Consider the following 22,800-nt stretch of genomic DNA (forward strand, 5'->3'; position numbering starts at 1 on the left):
CAACCAGTAGACTAACATCTAGTCTCTGAAATGAACATATCGTACATAAAAAAACAGTTGTTCAGTTATCTTAATAAAAATATAATAAAAAGGAGCCCAGTGACTCTCTTCATTTTCAGATACTGCAGTGATCTAGACTTGCCTAACATTATAGACTTGAATGGGCTGTATTTGATATATATTTGTATCAGGGTCTGTAAGACAGAGTAGGCAACCAGAAGAATTATAGTTTTACCTGACGTGTTACGTCCATGTCCAAATCACGACAAACGCGTTTACGTTTCAAATGGACACTTTTGTTTCAAATTGATGAGAATACTTGGCTTTACGTTGGTGTCAGAGGACAGCCGTAATGATTTCGTTAATACCTTACGGACAGTTGCATTTTGTAAAGATAACCAATATATATATATAAGACATAGCACCTGTCTTATTGTATGTGGCGAACACTACCGGTCCTAAGATTTGAGCGTAGGGCTATAAAAACAGTGGCGTTTTCAAAGAAAACATAATATATCTAGTAGGTTTATCTTTTTCTGTGATATGTCATTCCAATCCTTGGCGAGACACACAGACAATACTCATTACGAGACTTTGCCCTGTAATGACCTCGACCTTCACACAGGCTGTATGTAGCATCTAGGGACTGGTAATTGTGAACGGCAAATCATCTCGACCACAGCCACGGCCGTTCGTAATGGTAGGACCGAAATATGATCCATTGCATTACTTGAGGGTTTGTATCGAGTGACGTTTAATATCACTGTGCAAATGAAGTGAGAGTATTTCTTAGACCAACAGGAACCAATGACCGTATTCTTTACGATACAAAATAGAGGCATGCAAATATATAGTGCGACGATGGAGAAGAACAGGCGAAGAGTGGGGAAAAGGGAGGAAGGTACTCCCTGAGGGAGGAAGTGCATGAACAACTAGAATGTGATGTTGCTCATAAATGTCTCCACCTCTTCTTCAATACTTTAGTTCATGTTCTTACTATATTGGCATGTAAATCCGAAAAACAATAATAGCAAATACTAGCCTGGAGGGATCATGTTTCCTTGGAGAAATTCGTATTCCTGGACAGTTTTGGCTGAAAACAAATGTTATTTGTTTGAGAGTATGGCTACATTGTTTCCATGGAAAGAAAAGAAATTAAAAAAATGAATTGAAAAAATATAAATAGGCAATAGTTGAGCATGTGGTCATTGCACAGGTATAGTTTCATGCTGAAATATTGACTAGATATAATATGACATCGAATTAAACGTCGTGGCAATATTCTACCGTTATCCCGATCAGGATTACCACATGCGCTGTAATAATATATGCATGTCGGTATTAACAACAATTGATAAACGTCAAATCTTTACATCAAGGTAACCGTAAAAATAGCCCATGAGCGTATTGTTATAAACAATGTGTATTGGTTCAGAATGAACTAAACAGACGCTACAAGAATACATTATGTACATCAAACCAATCTGATTTCCAAATGTAGGAACAAATAGAACCTGCCCCATTGATGACGCTTGTTTATGAACGCTAGAAGGCGTTGATAGGATTCTGTCTCTGTACCCGGACAAAGGGGGATAGCGTTTATGTTGTGCGCATGACTGATCTAACGTCTCAGCTGATATTAACGACCATTGCTGCGTCTTCTCGAGATTTAGTTTAGATGTTAAACACACCAACAATAGCAATTTGTCAATGTAATCCATGCTAATAGAGTCGCATGAACCCATAGCACAATTACTAATCCCAGGGACTTAATCAACTCGGAGCTACGCCGCCAAGCTCAGAATTCTGAAACGTTTGGACAGGCCCTATAAATGAGAGCGAACCCCATTTTACTCCTCAAAGCCTTTGTCCGTTCATTTATCAATATGGCGAGTGACATTACAACAAAATTACAAATCATGTCGAAATCCCCAGTGGTCAGTTCATTCTCGTGGTCAGTTGGTCCTCGGTTGCCTTGGCACCCGCCTGTGTTGGCACGTGCACGGCAAGGCTCAATTCGTGTCGTCTACAGACCTGCCGGTGCCATGGTTTGTAGCAGGATAATGGAATTTCTGCTTGGCATGGCACTGAATTATTTCTTTCCATAGACGGGTTTAATCAGGAAGAAAGGCGAGAGGAACGTTCGCAAGTGTATGTGGTTGGACCAATGTTAATTCATCATATTTTAAGCTGTTGAGATTTATGTCTCAATTTGTGGGTAATAAAACTATATTGGTTTCTCCGTTCTGCTTGTTGTAAATCGCAATGCCGTCAAGAACATTGTACATTGGGTACCATAAGTGACTTAATTAGACCAGGTCTTCATTTCTGTACATTAATTTGATAGCTTTATACAAGACCATGAACATGGCAATAACAATGTCCAATCTTGTATAAACGTTTTACAAACCGAAGTTCAGTTGTACACCCGTGTTGTCAAGGGATGGTCAAGCTGAACTTAGAATCATTGGGTGCATATCTCAACTAAATCGATCGCACACACACTAAACATTACACAGTCCAAATTTTCAAGTTACATATTACAGTCATACACGGGTTATCAAGTCACAGGATACAGTCATAACTGGTTATCAATTTCACAGAAGACAGTCATACACGGGTTACAAAGTTAAACAAAACAGTCATAAAGTTACAGAATACGGTCAGACATGGGTTATCAAGTTACGAAATGCAGTTATACACGGGTTACAAAGTTACAGAATGCAGTCAGACACGGGTTATCAATTTCACAGAATACCGTCAGACTTGCGTTTGAAGTTGCAGAATACAGTCACACACGGGTTACAAAGTTACAGAATGCAGTCAGACACGGGTAATCAATTTCACAGAATACAGTCAGACACGCGTTTGAAGTTGCAGAATACAGTCACACACGGGTTACAAAGTTACAGAATACAGTCACACACGGGTTACAGTTAACATTCATAAATACACCAACAAGTGTCCCACGTGACATACTGTAACATCATAAGACAGTTCTAGTTGTGGAAATTCACGAAGAAGAGTGACCCCTATTACCCTCTGATGCGCCACGTAGGTAATGCAATACTGCACTCTAATGCGTTTGCAAGTAAGTGTTTAATCATATAAGAATAATAGATGAGGCACTTTATTTACGCGTGAAAGCGATGCCCAATAACTTGGTGAGTCCTCTCTCCATCGCGCTGTAATCAAATAACATGTCTGGCCCGATTATGAAATAGTAGCCCGCTCTTCGTATCCTCTTGGTAGTCATCTAGTCCTCGAGTTCGGATTAGAATGGGACTAAATGACTCCTTGTGGCATAGGATGCTTAAAAGATGCGTAATGTACTGGCATATTGAAGTTTCAATATTTCCGACGTGAAGAATGGAAACATCCTCCGTTATAAGTTCCAGTGAAAGATAAGAACCTACATGATCCAACTCACCATATTAGGAGAAACATGGTTAGTTTATTCTCTTAGTTTACCGTATGGCGTATAATATGACCGCCGATGATAAGGCATGAGATTAATTGCACATTCCATACTGGTTCCTTGAAATAAAGCTTCAATAACCTTAAAACTTGAAACATCAATAACGTTGAGATGTACCTCTAGACGACCAATATTGTTTCATACATATCCTCTTAAATATTATGTAAATGGGCAAACCTAAAGTCTTTGTTCAAACTGGAACTCCCAGTGTTACCCGTAGTCGAGTCGGAAACCGGATCTAATCAGTAAGTGAGTATTCATTAACGCCGCTTTGAACAGTATTTCAGTTATATCGCGGTGTGTCAGCTTAATGTGGGAGGAAAGCCCGAAGTGATGCAGGTCTTAGACGTTTACCACGAGCACGGATATGGTGCTGACAAACCTAGAAACATAATCGGGGCGAACCGGGATTCGAACCCACAACCATCGGTTTCTGGCGTGCCCAAGGGACGTTACTCTGCACAGCGAATCGCGGCGCCTTAGACGACTGGGTCACCGGTGACCCCGCAGCCGGATATGAACTTTAGTTGTACCAACACATGTAATCAGTGATCATACGATCTAATTCAACAATACATTGTCCGAACTACAAGTTCCATTAAGTCGAGAGATCGTTTCAGGCGAAGTAGTGTTCTTGTCCTCGCAAAACCATGAATTTGTGGACAGATCAGATCAGTGAGGTTTGACGCCGGTTTTAGCAGTTGGGCAACAACTTGCCCGGACATAAATACGGGCTTCGTGCACATTATCGGTCGACCCTAGGCTTTCAAGATTACCAACGAAAACTTTATCCACTAAGCTATCCCAGCCCTCACAACGCCGAGCCCCGAAGGAGGCCGTACAGTGCGAAATACGAGCATATCAAGTGTCCCTTTGTTTTCTCTGATGTATGGTGTGTTCTAGGAATGATCAAAAGTGGAGGTAAATTGACTGTGTTTTGAAAACAGAGGCATGTTTTCATTGATTGATATCGAATAATTCAGTTTGAAACTGGGAGTGTTAGCATTCACATATTATACACACGTGAAATGGTAATAGAAGAACTACGTGGCATTGCCGGAATTTGATGCTTTGACAGAAGTTGCCAATTAGAATTGCGGAAGTTCTGATGGTCACCAGGGGCACGGGTGGCCCAGTCGTCCAAGTTACGACCCTTTGGCACTCCAGAAACCTATGGTTGTGGGTTCGACTCCCGGTTCGCCCCGATTATATTTCTAGGTTTGTCAGCACCATACCCGTGCTCTAGGGTTTGACCAAAGTGGTAAACGTCTGAGACTTGCATCACTCCGGGCTTTCATCCCACATTAATCTGACACCCCGCGCTACAACTGGAATTGTGTTAAAAGCGGCGTTGTGACCAACTCACTCACTCTGATGGTCACCATTGTGTGAGGCCGATCTACGTACACAGTGAAAGCATTTCTGGCTTGATAAAAGGTCTCTAGTACGTGTGACAGTCATATGTCCTTGGTAACCCGGAAATACAAACCAATAGCTAAAAAAGTGAAATGAGCTTTAGAAGATTTAAAGATGCATCCCAAGATTACAAGGTTCCCCCCCCCCCCCCCCCCCCCCCCCCACCTTTCCTTTAAGTCGAAATAACTAAGTCTGTGTAGTCAAGCTCTGAAAGTTGTCTCTCCTTTTGAGTTACCCGACATCAAGCGTGAAACGGCAACTGAACTTTACTTTCGTTATGCAGATATTCACTGATCTTATGATGTAATTAAACAATAAATTATCCAGTATACAATTTTCATTAAACCGAGATATCCTTAAATATATAAAGTCAACGCAAGCGTTTAACCATTCTCGACTATCCGTCAAAACAGATTCCATTGGGCGCAAAAGGACAAAATAGCAGTGAAAATTATATGAATGGATCACTGAATATCAGTGATGACACAAGATGTTCGTGACAAAGGTAAGCATGACCTGTCCTTACGGGGCACCCGCCACCCACATAATTTGCATAAAAAAGTAGGTGTTTGTTGGCCGACGCCACACATCCGTACTCATGAAGAGTGAACGTATTGTGATATACCTGGCAGATGGAACCATCATTTATGTTCCCCAAAACTTGTCCCAACCATCGGATAACTCGATACAGGCGCAATATTCGAGATAACGAGAATTGACTTTATTCGACTCCATACCCACATAACACGTTGACAATTTCTAGACACCTAGCCATTGTACATTTCCAGAACAAGCTATAGTTCTCACTATGAGGATATTGATTTAAGTTCGCCAGACTTTGCCATCCATCTAAGGTCATCCTCAGAGTAGGGCTGGTTAAGACATACTACCGCATTTCTCAAATTTTGACAATTTTGAAAAGGTCCCTCGTGTTATCGATTCTGCGGGATAAAACCAGTTTTCCCAACTCAAAGGATACGGCTTCATTTTCCTTACTTACTGATTTGGTACTTTAATCAAATTATTACATAGCTTGTGTGTTGTACTAAGATATTGGATAAAGTATTTGTCTGCTACGTTTGTCAAATGACGTTGTTTATTCTACAATTGTGTTCCGTGATGATAGTCTATGGGTTAGTTGTCTGGACATGTACCGACTGGGACTTAATGTATGTTGTACTGTTGTATTATGTTGTATTTTATAGGTGTCTATGTGGCTGGTTAATGGAAAGTGTACACCAGTTCAATATCACTTAGTAGAAGCAAACGCCTTCTTACATTTAAGCCATATAATGTTATCTAGCATTTTGAAGAATCTTTATCGTTTGATGGAAGTGCAACACATTTGAACACATTTTCTGTATAATGTGCACTACCAAGTTCATTTGGCAAAGTTCTTCATATTGCAATTAGATACTTGGTAAAGTTCATATGATGTCCTAGGTAATAACTTGATTTTCAGTTGGTGCGCACCACCAAACGCTATGCACAGAATTTTAATGAAGTGTTCCCTGTAACCATCTTGAAATATGAATATCCAAATTACATAATGTAAAATTCATTAGTAGAATACAAGACACACACTGCAGGCTTAAGACAAGGAGTTGATCACCAACCCTCAAGACTCACAGAGATCCAGCTAATTTTAAGACAGTGCAAACTAGCAAGCCGACTTTGAAATCAATTCCACATCTCACAGGGCCCTCCAAATCAGTCTAACACTATGGGGTCCATGGTTCTGACGGTTCTCGTCATCATTGCCCGGAGTCCGGCTAAATGGTGATAAATTCGATATTTTGTAATTCACTCTCTGGTCGAAGTAACGCTCTTCTCAGCTGGTCACAGCAAGCTTGTCAGATCCGCTAATGTATAATTGCTACGGTTTCAGACAACATTTTGACACCCCTTTACTGGGGATTAAGTACATGAAGGCGTCATGGTCTGCGGCGTATTACGCAGATATGAACAATAGTTTCAAATATGAATGTTGGTGTTTTCTGAGTTAAATGAACGAACTTCAAAGTGAACCTTGATTAATGTTGGAATGGGAATTACTAAGATCCAACATGACACACACCAACTATGTGGGGCAATTTAGGAATACAAATATGACCTGCACTTCACTTTCATACGGTTAGAAAGGCCTCCGTGGACTTGTTGACAGTGTCAAACCGGGGTGCGGAAGGCCGGTTTTTCGATTTCTGGCCGCGTTATACCAAAAGACGTTAGGGGATGGTATTTATTGTTACCCTCGCTGGTACTTGGTATTAAGGGAATATAACAATCACTGATTCGTTTGTCAGTATACTATGTTTGAGTTGGTATCTATGTTAAACTTTGGCACGGTATCCCAGTGGGCTAGCACTTTAAACCGACATTGGTCTGGACTAGTACAAGACTAGTACAAGACGTCCCTTAAAATGCAAATGAATAAATAAATAAATGGTCATGATCCTCATTGATATATGAAAGCGCTAAGACATTTACGCAATGATAAATCCATAGTGCGATTCAGACTCTATCATAGATATGTGTTCATGAATCACTATATTAACATAATGATGGTAACAGGTGCTTACCAACAGGTAGACGTGTTCCTGCCCAACCAGTGACACAAACACATGCAAATGCAATTCAAATGTTCACCTGAAAAAAGACGGTTACCATTTGTACAAGTCAAAGTAGGTAAGTGCATTACTCATGCTCCACTTGTCTTCCATAAACCGCTTTGAAAGCTTTAATAAGCCCAAGAGTAGTATGACGCTCGTGGAATTCTTCTGATATACCTGAAACCTGAGACAAACGTCTTGGCCATATTCCCTTATTTTGATTGTGCAAATCCGTGAAGAAATTCTTACTTTTATGCATAAAGAAACGTATAAGCAAGGAGGTAAGCACAATTGGTGCAAATTCAACACAAGATTGATTAAATTCAGTTTTCTCACTGGAGAAAGAAGACAACAATAGTTTCAGATAAAACGGCGATGGTTTACAGGATGGCTAAATTAGTATTCACCACATCTCTGTGTCGAAGAGGGACCCTTTCACCTTTGCTCTTTGACTTAACCCAATTCCACAAAGGTTCAAGTCCTGTAAAGTGAAATGTAGGCCTAAAGACGCCCAACATGGTCGATGTGCCTCAACCAACGGTTCACGACATTGCCAACTGACAACCACCTATCTTCTTGATCACTATAGAAACATAGGCTTTCACTAGATGCTCCGTCAGTAAAGAATGGTATAATTCGCTTCTCAAGCCCTCTTTCTGCTGCAGCGCAGATGGTTTTAACGTCTAGTAGTAACGGCCAAGCTTCTTTAGCCGGTCAATGGTAATTAGACTTCAGTCGACGGTGTTGCTTTTAGAGTCTGACCACTACATGCAACCTAAATTCCCAAGGTTCGACCTTATCTCTAGAGAACTGGTGGCTTCTCATTTCTGAAACCGCTGGAAAGAAATTGACAGTTTTGACAGAAGAAGAATGCTTAAAATCGATGAGCCTAGCCAAACCCATGCAAACTTGCGGATCATTTCGCCAATGGCCGTGTTCACAAGCGATTGCTCGAACCAAACAGTTCCAGTAGCATTTGATAGTGTATTAGCTTATTATCAGGGTGAATCTGACTTTGCTATCTCTGCGTTATCTGTATCAGTGACTTGGCTTATCTAGTCCACAGGGGACGCAGGTAATTGACTAGAATCGAGACGCCCCATTCATTTGTTCGGCTATTTTTCTAGCTGAAGGTGTTCTTTGCCACGTTGCATTGCTAAGGATCTTAAGTATCACTCGAGGAAATGTCAAGGACGAGGTCTTCAGGCAGGCAACGTGTTGCACATAGCTCAGGCTATCGGCTTCCTCTATTTGTGTCTTAACAGGGAACAATGAGCAGGAACATTACCCTACATACAAGGAAAATGGCAACTTTCTGTTTACAATTTGTGCAATTCATGCTTATCCTGATAACGAATGGCTCTATTGCCATAGATGAATATCTGTTTCTATTTGTGTGTTGATGGTATTAATATATCCAGAGATGAATACCTGTATCTATTGGTATGTTGATTATACTATTTATAAATTATATTCATTGATGGATATTTATCTATGTGTATGTGGATACATACTAATATATCTGTTGATGAATTTGTGTATATATTTGTGTTGATACATACTAATAATTCCATTGATGAATTTGAGTATATATTTGTGTGTTGATATATACTAAAATTTCTGTTGATGAATTTGTGTATATATTTGTGTTGATACATACTAATATTTCTGCTGAAGAATTTGTGTATATATTTGTGTTGATACAAACTAATATTTCTATTGATGAATATTTGTATATATTTATGTTGATACATACTAATATTTCCATTGATGAATATGAGTATATATTTGTGTTGATACATACTAATAGTTCTATTGATGAATATGAGTATATATTTGTGTGTTGATACATACTAATATTTCTGTTGATGAATATGATTATATATTTGTGTCGAATGTCGCAATATCATATATATCGGACGACAAAGATAATAAGACAAAATCAGAATGCCATGGCTATCAGATGTCGAACTCCTCAGAATGACAGACACATATCAGACATCAGACACAGCTGAAGTCTGTATAAATCACGCCATAAAGGGTCAATACATCTGCGTCAAAGAGGTCATTATGTATGTGTCTCTGCAACGTTATATTAACATCGCACCGTTTGTATCTGAGGTCACAGCGTCTCAAGTATGCATGGCACTACTTCCGAGCCGAGATAACTTCTATTTTGATCATATGGCTAATAACTGCTTATAAGCCACTTGTGACACGCAACACCCTTGACACCCTCTGTCCCAGTTCTTCGTGGTACACGGAACTAACTACATACACGAACCGCACTTCAATTTCTTAATCGGGAGTCCTCGCTCAGCGAATGGCCTCGAAATCTCCTCGAAATCCGAAAAACATCCATCGTTTATTCCAGAAGAAAGGCATTCAAATTCACACAATTGGTTTATGAAATTACTTTGAATTCTTCTGTTGTACTCATTCAGTTCCACTTACGGTTTCTCATGGTAGAGCAATGACAATTATGGTTCCCAATTAGCGTCCTGTAGTTTTTACGTCATATATGTGATGAAATACACACTGCGGTGTGAAAAAATATACTTCTTGTGTATAGAACATACACTAATCTGAACTGTAACACACCTGGCAGTAGCTCATAAAATACATAGCCGTGAAAAGGCAACTTAGTTACACTCAAACTCTCAAAATGGCCTCGAGACCTCATGATAGTGATTAATAACACATGCTCATGGTATAATCGGAATCAAACAATCGACTCTGGTTTTAGCAGAGGAATCTTTTAGATATGGAAAAGGTTTTGTCGCTTTTATTATTACTATTATGTACAGTTTAAAATAAAAAATAAATGCAGCAAAGAGGGTTGGAGTGATCCTGGCACAGTCAGGCTGGTTAGGCTCATCATCAGCTCAGGGCCCTAGCCCCCTCTACACACAGCCCAGACAGCGAATGGGGCTTCTTCCAGGAAGCGCTGCCCAGTTGAACCTACCCGGAACTTTTCGGAGAATGTGAAGACTCTCCAACCCTGCAGCCTTCTGCATTACCCAGATTGTCAAAAGGGCTGTACATTTGCCATGTTTTTCCTGAATCTTGCCATTCACATTAGTGTCGAAAGGGACAGAAAATTCATTGATATAAATGATTTCATTGGATTTATTACAAAGGACAGGTATGAGGCTGTAAACGGGCCTATTCCAAAGAATTTTGTACTTATCATTTTCCATGACGCCCCCTACATATTCCGGGTCGTACCATGGATGGATCTGTGTGTCAAAACCACAAGCATGGCGAAGACGGTTATAAAATGACGGCCCTACACCATCATGTCGCTTAAGATGCTGTGTTTGTTTCAAAGCCCGGCGTCCACCGACAATGTGTTGGACAGTCTCATTATATTCATTTGCATAATCTACATTTCATGTGTACATTTTGATACAAAATCACACATTAACGGTTTCGAGTGGGAAGTGACTTGTCCTGTGCAGCAAACAGAAAGCCGTCTGTTTCACTTTTCAGGTCAGACGACTTCATCCAAGCGAAGGACTCTGCAGGGTTGCTTATCATCTCAACACACTGCACATAAACTCGATGCAAAGGTCGTTCAGGTAGCCTATCCTTGAAAAACTATTGTTGATAGAAACAAACACATTCTCCATAACACTCTTACATTTATTATGTTTCTCATTTTGTTTATTCACACGGGTATTGCATATGTTATTATTGCACATGCTCCATCTCCATGCTACATACGCATCGCCCTTACTGATCGTATAGCACCAAGGCTGCAAGGCTAAATGCTGGATCTACAATGGCTGACACACAGGCACCGTCGGGAAGGAATAATGCCCCTACCGCCATCTCTATCGTCATCCAACAAGCCAGTGCCAATTTCTATCCTTTGCCTCTCCAGGTGGTGGAGGCACACACTCACCCTTACTAAGCGATCGATAGGAGCTGTGTTCGGGCCCATCAAGGAAGGAACACCACTAGATCACCTTGATCAGGGTAATTAAGCAACGCCACTGAGCGGAGGCACATCCAGGATACACATGAGGCCACGCGGTCGGCAATTTACAATCTCAGAAATGAATATCCCACCAATGCTTAAGATTAGATAAAGGCGCGGTTATAATATCATCGGTTTGGTTTGATATGTTTAAGAAATGTATCAACAGAAATTGGATATTATTCATTTAAGATGTACCCTCAAATAATCAATATCTTCCTAGACAGATGAAATTACAAAAATTGGGTGTTCGACTGGAAATTCGGTAGGGAATGAGGTCACGTTCAATGCAATATTTATTTATGGTTGTGCTGTGTTGTGATTGTTGGTAGTGTTTTTATTAAATATCAAACTATGACGGTATGATGTGAAGACTCTTGTTTTCTGAAAAAAAATCGAAGTTTACCCTGCGATGACGTCTAGCAAGGCCAACGTGCCTTGGTGTGTCCCATTGACCTAATATGTTGTATCTTCCCGTGGGTAGTGAATGTGAATGGGTTCCATAGATTACTAATGTACATTTAAAGTACACATCTAGATAACCGTCGCCCGTTTAACAAAGACATACGCGATGCTTGTGGTTAAAGCAGTGATATATGTACTTCAATGTTCAAGATCTCTCTAAATATGTTATATAATACAAGTCATATTATTTATTGAAGAGCATTGTCGAAGAATCTTTGACTTGAAAGAAATACCTTTATTTTTGCAGAGCTATGTGACAAACATTAATACGTAAACACGAATTGGTATGAGACAGTGACATAGCCTGGATTAGCAACGTTTCGGATTGCCGAATAATTGATACCTAGTAAAATGCAGTGAAATATGTAGACGAGCTAATCAGTAACTTGAGGTGGGGTATCTGGATATAAAGGTTTATTCTCCCTTTGTTTTTTCATATTTACAATTGCCTTGCCTTTGCATGTATTGGTGACGGGGCCGTCAGTGGGACAGGAAACGTTGATATTTTCGCGAATATCTGGTATCACTAATTAATCGTGATTCATAAACACATGCTTATGATATTATCTTAATCGTACAATCGACTGTGTGTTGAGTCAATATTTCTTATGATTATTGAAACGTGTTTTGTCACTTTATCTCTGTATCAGAAGAAAAAAACACTAAAATTACAAGACTTCAAAATTTCACAATGAACTCAATTTGGATTTCTACATACACAATGACGCGTGTGTGTGTCTTTTTTTACTGCACGGAAACGAAAACGTCCAGATAACAATATTGTTTACTCCCACGTATTTTAACTCAAAAGCGACGTGGATATGAAGAGACATATACCCCGTCTCATGGTGGCATGCTAACATACTTATGTATTTACGTCACGTTTCACTCTCGTATATGCAACCACAACTCCCCAGGGAAACTCTACAAGATCGCTAAGAATGAGATGATCTTTGTTCATATTTCCCAGACACGCAACAGACACGTAACAGACACATTCCAAACATGTAACAGACAGCAGACACCGACGGCAGAAGCTATGCGTACATAACCGTTATTTCAACCAACCATTTCCTAAGGTCAAAGGACCTCATGGTCAACTATTGTCCCAAATGCAGCTCTTGTGGTCGTAAGCGTTTTTCCCACTAGTCTGTCTTTAGACAATAGAATGGCGAGACAATACGCTTAGTCAATGATATGCAAATTAACCCTGAGCAATACAACCCGGATGTAACGGAAAGGTCAGTTAAGGTTTCAGTCTCGAGCGCACTCGGGAACAGTGTATATTTGGTAACGAACCAGTTCAGACGAGGAAAACGATAAAAGATTGTCTTGCACGAAGGCATTGTATTTGAATCAATCAGTACTGGATGTATAGCACTGGTACACTCGCTCGGTATAGTACCGCTATAAAGAGTCCCAGTGTACCATGCCTTAGTGCCGGTTATGTTCGCGTTCTGTTCGTTCGTGACGGATTCCACTTGGCCCGTGATTGCCTTGGCTTTTATATTCAGACAAAAACCTATTTCATTTATCAGGGAGATTGCTTCAATTTCGACGTGTGTCCAATGACCATTCCACTGGAATCATTATTTTGCTACTGGATACTGAAACGTCGCTTAGATGTGTACAAGGGTTTGGAATCATTGTTCTCCTAATTCAATGTAGCTGTAACATTTGTTTGCTAAATTGAATCTGTAATGCAGAAGGAAGTATATTTGTAGGGCTCAGACGCTGCATATTGCTCTGAGCAGAAACATGGCTGAATCTCAGAAAAGAAAAAAACACATTGATGAATACCTATACAAATATATAACTTCAATATGACTCAATCATATTATTTTTATACTGTAACACGTCATACTGGTGCACTTGCTCTTTCTATAAAAATGTAAGAAAAGGTTCCTTAATTTGAATAATTATTAAACAAATTTATTTTATCAATTTTCGTCTTGTTTTTCAAACCAGATATTTTATCTTATATTATGGTTCGTTGATTTATGCTTTTGGTGCATAATACTGTAGATAGGGGTTTGTAGATCAGATAGGCTTCTTTATGAATAATGGACGTGGGATAGCTTAGTGGTTAAAGCGCTCGAAGACCCCGGTTAGATTCCCCACATGAGTAAAATGCATGAAGACCATTTATGGTGTCCCCCGTCGTGATACTTCTGGAATATAGCTCAAAGCGGCGTAAAACCTCACTCACTCAATCCCACACTCTTTATGGATAAGTGCCCACCAGCTGACATTACATACAAGATACACAACATATTTTACCTGAAAAACTCATGCAATTTTTTTTTAAACTTTAATCGTTACTATAATGTACACCAATCAGTTGAGTGACAAATATATCGCAATGTGTCTTGTTTGTGTTTGACTAGATTACACCTTTAGGCTAATCACAATTAATAAGAGGTGGTGGAGTAGCCAGTGGTTAAAGTGTTCGCTCGTCACGCCGAAGACCCGGTTCGGTCCCCCACATGGTTACAATGTGTGAAGCCCATTTCTCGTGTCCCCCGCCGTGATATTGCTGGAATATTGCTAAAAGCGGCGTAAAACAATACTCATTTACACTTCATAATTCGGAGGGTTCCATTGGAAAAGCAGGCTTATTGCCATGTTAACAGATTTACTCTGCACGTGTTCCACCAGAACACCAGGCTTACCTCAAAATAATAAAATAAAATGTATTTACATTAAACACAAAAAGAACGCTTTGTAAGGACGCTAAACAAACAGAAAGAGTTTTGTCAGTGTTCCACTTCACGTTCATACCAATATGAACAAATTGCTTTGTAAGTGTTCTTCTGGAACAAAGCCAGTGGCTGCTTTATCAAAGAGCTCGTGGGCGACGACTCTTCGCTATCAATATGTGACAGGTATTTTTGCATCTGTGTCTAAATGAGACAAATCTGCAAGCGGTTTAGCTGTACGCTGTCGTGTCGTAGCCTTAAACTGACGTCACACTTCGACCATCGACGTATCTTGTTAATTTCGTTTGTATATTTCCCTGCACTCTAAACGTTCTATGCAATAACCGTATAAGGCACCAGTGAAGCTCTCTGACGCATTTGAGTCCTTAATTGCAAAATTGTAATACCCAAATATGGTGTTAATACTATACGAAATGACGAAATGCATATTACGTTAGTTTTAACCTAATATGGACATGGTACTATCATGGTGTGACATACATGTGTGTAACGACACACACGTGGTATCTGGGACATATTTCACTCTGTCAAATGGTAATGGACAGAATATAACTGAATTATTGAATAAACATCATTATCGATATAACACCAAGTTTCGATTCATTATATCATAAATTCACCTTGGCGTGGTGAACATCGATCGATCTCCGATAACATTACACTTTATTGTCCATAATTCATCTGAAGTAATGCTTTGGAGGCTGAATGGATTTCATTCAATAGCTGATTCAATTTGATATGTTAATATAACTAAACAATTAAGTACAGTTTGGTGTTTGCCATCTGTTGTCATTTATCTTGATAAAACCAAATGCGTCTTTTCAAGTAAAACAAACAAGCACACAAATGACTATACAATGTTCCGAAAAATTATCTTTTTATCGATGTTTCTTGAATAAAATCAGACAATATACATCCGTAATGACATTGGCAAGGAGATGTAATCATTGCTACTGATATTCCAAATATCGGTTCCGTATTAAATTACACGTGTTAATGCAACGATATTGTTTGCATTAACATACACACAAAGTCTGTTGAATTGGTTTTCGTTGTCGTCAGCTTCCGGTTAACTATTCATATATTCCAGACCAAACCTGTCGATGGCTCTGAAAACATTATTTCCTTGAATTCGTCAGTCCAAGCGTACTGTAGGTCATGTTCACCTTAACACGCTGCAAGGTTCCATGTTTCTATCAAGACACATTATCACAGTGTATTTACGTCGGCACAGGAAGGCTTAAGTCAATATAATTTTGCATGGGACGTGTGATATATGATTTATGACACGTACAAATAATTAGTTCTTCAGAATTCATGTATTATCATAGCGCATTATTCTGAATTGGGCCTATCATCGCTGAAGAATGATAAAACCCATTCAAAGGCTGTTTTTGGCATGATTATTTATTTTTGTCCTAAATCGATTGAACCCTTGACTTGCCTTGAGGCTATCCAATAAATTGAATGTTGAACCATTTTAATGAAGCCGATAGAAATCTGCTACAAATACTGTTATCGGTTATAAACACTCAGTCTTATAGTTCTTCCAAAATCGATGCCATTAAGAAGACCAGGATTAGCATTACCATACATGCGTTTAAGCATAAACTACGTCTTGAACCCAGCATCTTATTGAAGGGAGGTAATGTGGGCCCGTTAATCGTACCTACAACATGTCTCTAAGGATTGACACACAGATCAACGTTGTGCAGACACCGACGTTCGGATGCTCACTTTAGGGATTGAATTAACGTGTGGTTACAAATGTTACGAATAGAATAAATATTGTAAAAGTGGTTCCCAATCATGTAGACATAACATCACCATCCATGTATAATGTATGCATGTGCCACAATACCGCCATTTCAATCACTATGTCAACATAAATGACTGGATGTAATTGTGCTCTGGTATCTCTAGTTAAGACGACAGGTTGTCCAAAGGTCATGCCGATTTAGCTAATCTAGATATTCATCGCCTGTTGTCATTATCATGAATGAAAATTAATATTATATTAAGTTTAATGTTACGTTACTGTGTAGGTACAAGAACTGTGAAATGCAGTCTGTGATAAATGATATATACATCACATGACTTGTTTAACTCCTGCACCAAACGTGCAATTGACATGCAACTGACATTGTGTCGATGGCAGTGAGTGGGATCAGCAGAGATTAATCACGATCGTGTTCAGAGTTGTAAATCACATAGTCCACGTTACCCTCGGTCCCATTAAGTAGTTGCTCGTTAATCACAGAACATCTCTAAGGCTACGCTATCGCCAAATCTTAACAAGTATTCCGCCAGATCCATTCATGCTTAACTTAATAGAAAGCATTTAGAAATGTACAGTGCAGATGGTAACTGCTGTCGAACTTTCAAAGGTCAATTATTTCATGTTTAAAATATGTTTCATGTTTTAATAATAAACAAGTTTCGTTTGTACTATTTGGATGTCAAGTCCATTTCACCCATTTCAAAGACATTATTTGTATTGTCTGATCGAAATACACCACTGGTATGTTCAAACATATTAATCAATCAAACCAGTATGCATCTTGCCATTTGCAAACAAATCCATGCCACATATTCGCCATTAAGGTTCCATGATCACCCCTTCCTCTGTCCCAAATCCACTACTGTGCGGCCCGGAGGCGTTACAAACAAACAAACACTACTGTGCAAAGGTAACTACACCACGAAGGTCACACTGCACATGCCACACACACTCAAATGGATTCAATACATCTGCTGAGCAGCTGGTATTAGTACAATTGTCCGCGGCCTTTACGTATCAAATGGTCCTAATTATTATCACTACTTTTGTATATTTTAGGGACGTCATTAGTAATATTCATGACATCCTGTGAGCATGACCGTTTTTCATTGAAGGAGTAAGAACTCCGACACGTTCTGTTCCTCATGATAAAGACGTAGACATCCATAAATTTTCTTCCTTACATAATATATGTTAAAATAGATGTTATGCTGTATATACATTATCGTCTATATACGATTAAAGGATAATTAAGGCAGAATGTAACATTAGGACACCATGCTACTTAACAAAACAACCTGGCCATTACAGGAAAACAAAACACATTAACCTGCTGAATAAAACTGATTGTCGTGACAGTCTTTGGTTTATTCTGGTTCACATTTGAAAGATACTAATGTATGCCATGCTCCATTCTTGGGACATTGCACTCTCTTCAGTCCAATGAAGACGTTGTTCGGTATCCACTGGACTGTTGTCTCTGATGAGATTCTATTCCTGAACGTTCAGGTAGTCCGTAACAATTTATTTTAAGCGGTTCTTATTGTTAGGTGTCATTCAGTGATTATTTCACAGTACAGGACTGTGGTCTTAAGGTAGGTGCTAACAGTATTCCACCATGTTTGTACATATCAGCGTCATGTCGTTAGAAAACTAAGACTGTAGGTATCTAAAACGTGACGGTTTTAATCCACAAGATGCTGAGAAACACTGGATTGTAATCGGGGTGAATCTTGTCTCGAACACACCACTAGAGACACTTGCACAGCTGGGGACACATATATCCCTAACGTACACTACATCTTAGACAATTGTGCCACCCGTAAATCCAAATCGTACAATAGCCAGCTAAGATGCAGGTATTTTTTGTCTTACAGCGTTATGTGTTGGATGGTGGTTCACGTCTTAATGCACATGAAATAATTAAACAAACTTCATCCGTATTTTTCCTTTAATTGCCTTTCCCCTTTATCTATTAATATAGCTAGTCATCGAGGCTTTAACAAGACATCCCATGTGTACAGCACCTTTGTGAAATGTATTCCCATATCGTACCCCATGTGAAGTCATGTACAATGCATATTAGGAGTATGTATATGGGCACCTCTTAGCACTATATTATTATATTGATTCACAAAATATGGGTCAGTTCTTCCATCACGTTATAAGTTCCTTTTGCGTCATCAGGTTACTTGCTTCGTGCACAATGTGTGTTGTATAATGCTTGTCTTACTATACTATGGAACTATTATAAAATAAGGTTAACTTGTTTGTTTGTTTGTTGTTTAACGCCGCACTCGGCAATATTCCAGCTATACGACGGCGGTCTGTAAATAATAAAGTCTGGACAATCCAGTGACTGATGTGATGAGCATCGATCCAAGCAAATGGGATACGATGACATGCATCAACCAAGCCAGCGAGCCTGACCAACCGATCCCGTTAGTCGCCTCTTACGACAAGCAGTCGCCTTAATACCCTAATATAATTTACAGTACAGATTTCACGAGAGACAGTTTTACGGACGCTCAATGCAGCTCTGTATTTATCAAATACAAAGTCGAGCGTACGACAGGTACACGACAAATATGTCTAAATCTGAACTTGATGTAGTCGCAATTAAGTGAGTATGGTTTTATGCCGCTATTTAGCAAATATTCCAACAATATTACAGCGAGGACAACAGAAATTGCCTGTACACATCGTATGTGTATGTTGAATCGAACTCGTCCTACGGCGTGACGAGCGAACGCTTAATCCATTAGGCTACACCATAACGCTACCCAAGCGCCCCTCGCACCTGAGGAATAAACAAGGGTGTCACAATCATTGTAGTGATGTATTACTATAAGCTGATGGCACGGGTGACCAAGTCGCAATTAGCTGTTTTCCATTGGGAACGCCCGAAACCTATGATTGTGGGTTCAAATCCCGATTTACTCCGATTATATTTCTTGATTTGTCACCACCATACCCGTGGGTTTCACCAAATTGGTGAACGTCGAAGGCTTGCATTACTTCGGGCTTTCCTCCATCATTAAGTTGACACGCAGTGATACTGGAATACTTTTCAAAACGGCGTTAAACCCAACTCACCAACTACCTTTACCTAGACCCGACTGGCTGTATTTCACCTGATATATATGATATATATTTATCATTTGACTCCCTTATATCCCCTGTAAGAATTTCCGGTAAGTGTAGATATTAGTATATCTAACCATTATCTTGCCATGCTTATACTAGGCAATATATGTAACTCTCCTTACGCTGTAGTATGTCCATTTATATAACCCCACCATCACATAACCCATATACATACCGCAAGACTATGATTCTGGGGCCAGGTGGTCCTGTGCTGCAGACAGTGATTGAAGTGAATATTTTAAGACATTGGCGTCTAAAATGGTTCCTTAAATAAAATATCAATACTTTCTGTCCCTTTTTTACCTAACCGTCATGATTTTGACTTGTAGTTATAGTAATCATGTGTGTTTATTAATTATGAAATATGATTTAATCATATACTCATGTTATCCATTCTAATGTTACAGGGTTCATTAGCATACCTAAATACATGTAACATTATATACTCCAAAGTAATCACGCACAAGTCAATATACGTTGATATGACGTCTTGCTAAAACATCCATTATAAGATCCAATAATTCTGGACATAAAATATTCGTTATCGTTATTAAACCACAGTACATGCCAGTGAGTGTTGTTTTAATGAAGGCTCTGTGGTCATCCATTGTCAATCTTCATACACTGCAGCTGAGACGAACACTTCATCAATGCCCTCTTCGACGCTCTGGTCATTGACGAAGATTCCCCAGTAACTTGGATAGTCTGCAGGTCGTTCACCTTTCCAACCGGCGTGATCAGGGATTCTGGTGGGAATCCATCAGCAGCCTCCCGATATCTTTGAGTCGCATGCATATCATGAATATGATTTATAACTCAGTTATTGTAGTTCCTGATTGGAACTCACCTTCATTGTGTGTGTATGCATTGGTTGTGTTACCACATTGGTTAATTAGTCAACAAAATTGCTGATGATGTTGAATGCATTTCATCATTACAAGGCTTTAGCATTTAAAAATGACTTTTTTTACAGAAATTCTGCAAACCAGAGGGATTCCGGAGAGGGGTGTTGGGTTTCTTTTATATGTAGTGTTCGGTTGAACTTGAACTACCGGTAGAGCAGGACATGTGTTTCCTTTTTGCGAAAAACCTGGTGTCATCACTGATTTTCGGTGACCCATTCATATCATTTTCAACAATATTTTAGCTTTTACGCCCTGTGGAATCTGCTTCAGAGGTTAATCGAGGCTGATTATACTCTGGTGGTGAAGTCTTTATTTAAATTGACTGCAGGAAGCAGGATTTACTTGATGATAATTATATGCGAATGGTTAGTTGCAGGTGCGAACATATAGTCGTGAATGGAGAAAGAACTCCAATCAATAATGCTACGAGTCTCGTGTGTCAAAACGTATATCCTTATTATGTTCGGCGAAGGCGAATGTTTCGAAGATGTGGTAATTTCATCGGTGCTGTTTCTTCGATACTATTCCATCATTACATAAAACCAACCATTTACATATATATTAACGCCCTCGGTGCGATTATCAAGAAACCATTCGGGTACACGAAACTGGAATGTTGCCTCTCCATTCACAGAAGATAAATCAGAATGGTCACGTGATCATTTGAAAAGATTCATCGCACTGACGGCGCTGAGGCGTTTGCTTCAGATAGACCGGTTCGTCTGTGTGAAACGCTTGCAAGTCTCTGCATTAATGATTGATGTAAGGCAAACATTGTCAACCATCCTCTACGACTCTGGTTACAAACAAGAGCAGGTCATGCTCTCGCTTTTCCTAACCACCCCCAACCATCTCACGACATTTGATAGAGTGATTACCGCTTCTGTAGAGCTCTCAGCAAAGCACGAATGGTCTAATTTTACGCCCAACTAGATAGATAAGAATCACAGGCTCTTCAGCAGTAGCGAAAGACCGAACAGTGGGTAATTGAATCCTAAAGAAACCGTTTAACATTTTCTCAGAGAAGGTGGTAACATTTTCATTCTACTGGAGGCTGGTTTAAAAAAACTAATGCCTTAATGCGTGAGAAGATGTATGTTGAAGATGATTGATCATGGTTTACAAGTCTTTATCTGTACTAAAGATGATGAATCGAGGGATGAGAGGATGCAGCCGCGGCAGGAATTACTGCTGGCAGCGAGTCGAAATGACTGGTACTGAGTTAAGGAGACGTGGAAATTACACATAGACACCTCAGAGTGGAAAGAAGAAATAACGAGGCCACAGAAGGCGTTAGAACCTACCTTTACCTTCGCACTTTCTCCACAGTCCTGAGTAAACTTTCCGGTACAAGGGGGTAGTTGTGTTAAATTCGGATTCCTTTTTCTTCTCTTCAGTATATAGCCAGTAATCTGTGGCAACGGCGATGCAAAGTAAGCCGAATGCCGCACACGCACAAATGCTCGTCATGACGGTTAGTAGTCTTTTCTTAGAACAACAGTCCATCGTCTAAGTAGCGATATCTCTAGACACACCTCAGATACCGGGGAAATGCATATCCCTATATCCGTTCGAATTTGGCCACTTACGATCCACAGAAGCCAATACATCGGTGTATCTTGAAACAAAGGGGTAGGGCCTTACCTCTTGTTCATATGTGAAATAGTACCACTCGATGAATCTCCCAACGGGTTAGCTTCAACGTTTTGATCCGTGCCTTTGCATACACCAAGACGAGGAATTTGTCGTCAGCATAGTAACGGTGGTAGAATACTGTTGGCAGAGATAGTCAGGCATCTAATAGACAGGGCCCCAGCTCATGGCGAGTTCGACTGCAGACATCACGGCAAAGGAGAATGGAGGCTAACTATAAATCGACGTTCATTCCAGCTAAACGCAAATCACTCTATCTCCCGGTCGAACATTTCCAGCCGGTGTAATCCTAACAGTAGGGATTGACGCCATACTCCGTTCGAGAAAAGATCGCCAACATCGGCTGTGTCGGCGTGAAAACCATTACAAGTCGGCCCCAGCGGAAGGCATGGCCGGGCCTTATTGCATATGCACGCATGCGCGGGAATTAGCTTCAAAGTCCTCTGAGATTCGAAGTTTGTTGCAAGACTCCCTCATTGTAACGTCCAAATTAGGCGCTCTCGACCTTCTAGTCGCGTAATGGGTCGGTAATTGTGCCATACACACTTTATACAGCGCTGGGAGAAGGATCTGTTGGCTTCAGAAATATGGGGATGACGGAGAACGTTATAAACAATTATTGACAAACACATTAAGGATTTTTCT

General features: G+C 39.8%; 1 protein-coding gene across 4 annotated transcripts in view; it reads right to left on the reverse strand.

The window, feature by feature from the left end:
• The window catches only part of LOC124149378 (voltage-dependent calcium channel gamma-7 subunit-like), a 61,331-nt gene extending 38,757 nt beyond the window's left edge, over positions 1-22,574 (reverse strand). Inside the window, exons 1-2 of one of the 4 annotated variants that reach the window (XM_046520916.2) lie at positions 21,813-22,574; positions 1,043-1,093 (exon numbers count right to left, since the gene is read on the reverse strand). In XM_046520916.2, the coding sequence (XP_046376872.1) occupies positions 1,043-1,093; positions 21,813-22,008 (247 nt within the window). In that variant the 5' untranslated portion in view covers positions 22,009-22,574. Of the gene's footprint in view, positions 1-1,042; positions 1,094-21,806 lie in introns of all 4 variants that reach the window. The other 3 variants (XM_046520915.2, XM_046520918.2, XM_046520917.2) reach the window with 3 other exon arrangements.
• Between the last annotated feature and the right edge of the window lie 226 nt (positions 22,575-22,800).

The sequence above is a fragment of the Haliotis rufescens genome, unplaced genomic scaffold (assembly GCF_023055435.1).
Source record: "Haliotis rufescens isolate VD_foot unplaced genomic scaffold, xgHalRufe1.0.p SCAF_11, whole genome shotgun sequence".
NCBI lineage: Eukaryota > Metazoa > Mollusca > Gastropoda > Lepetellida > Haliotidae > Haliotis > Haliotis rufescens.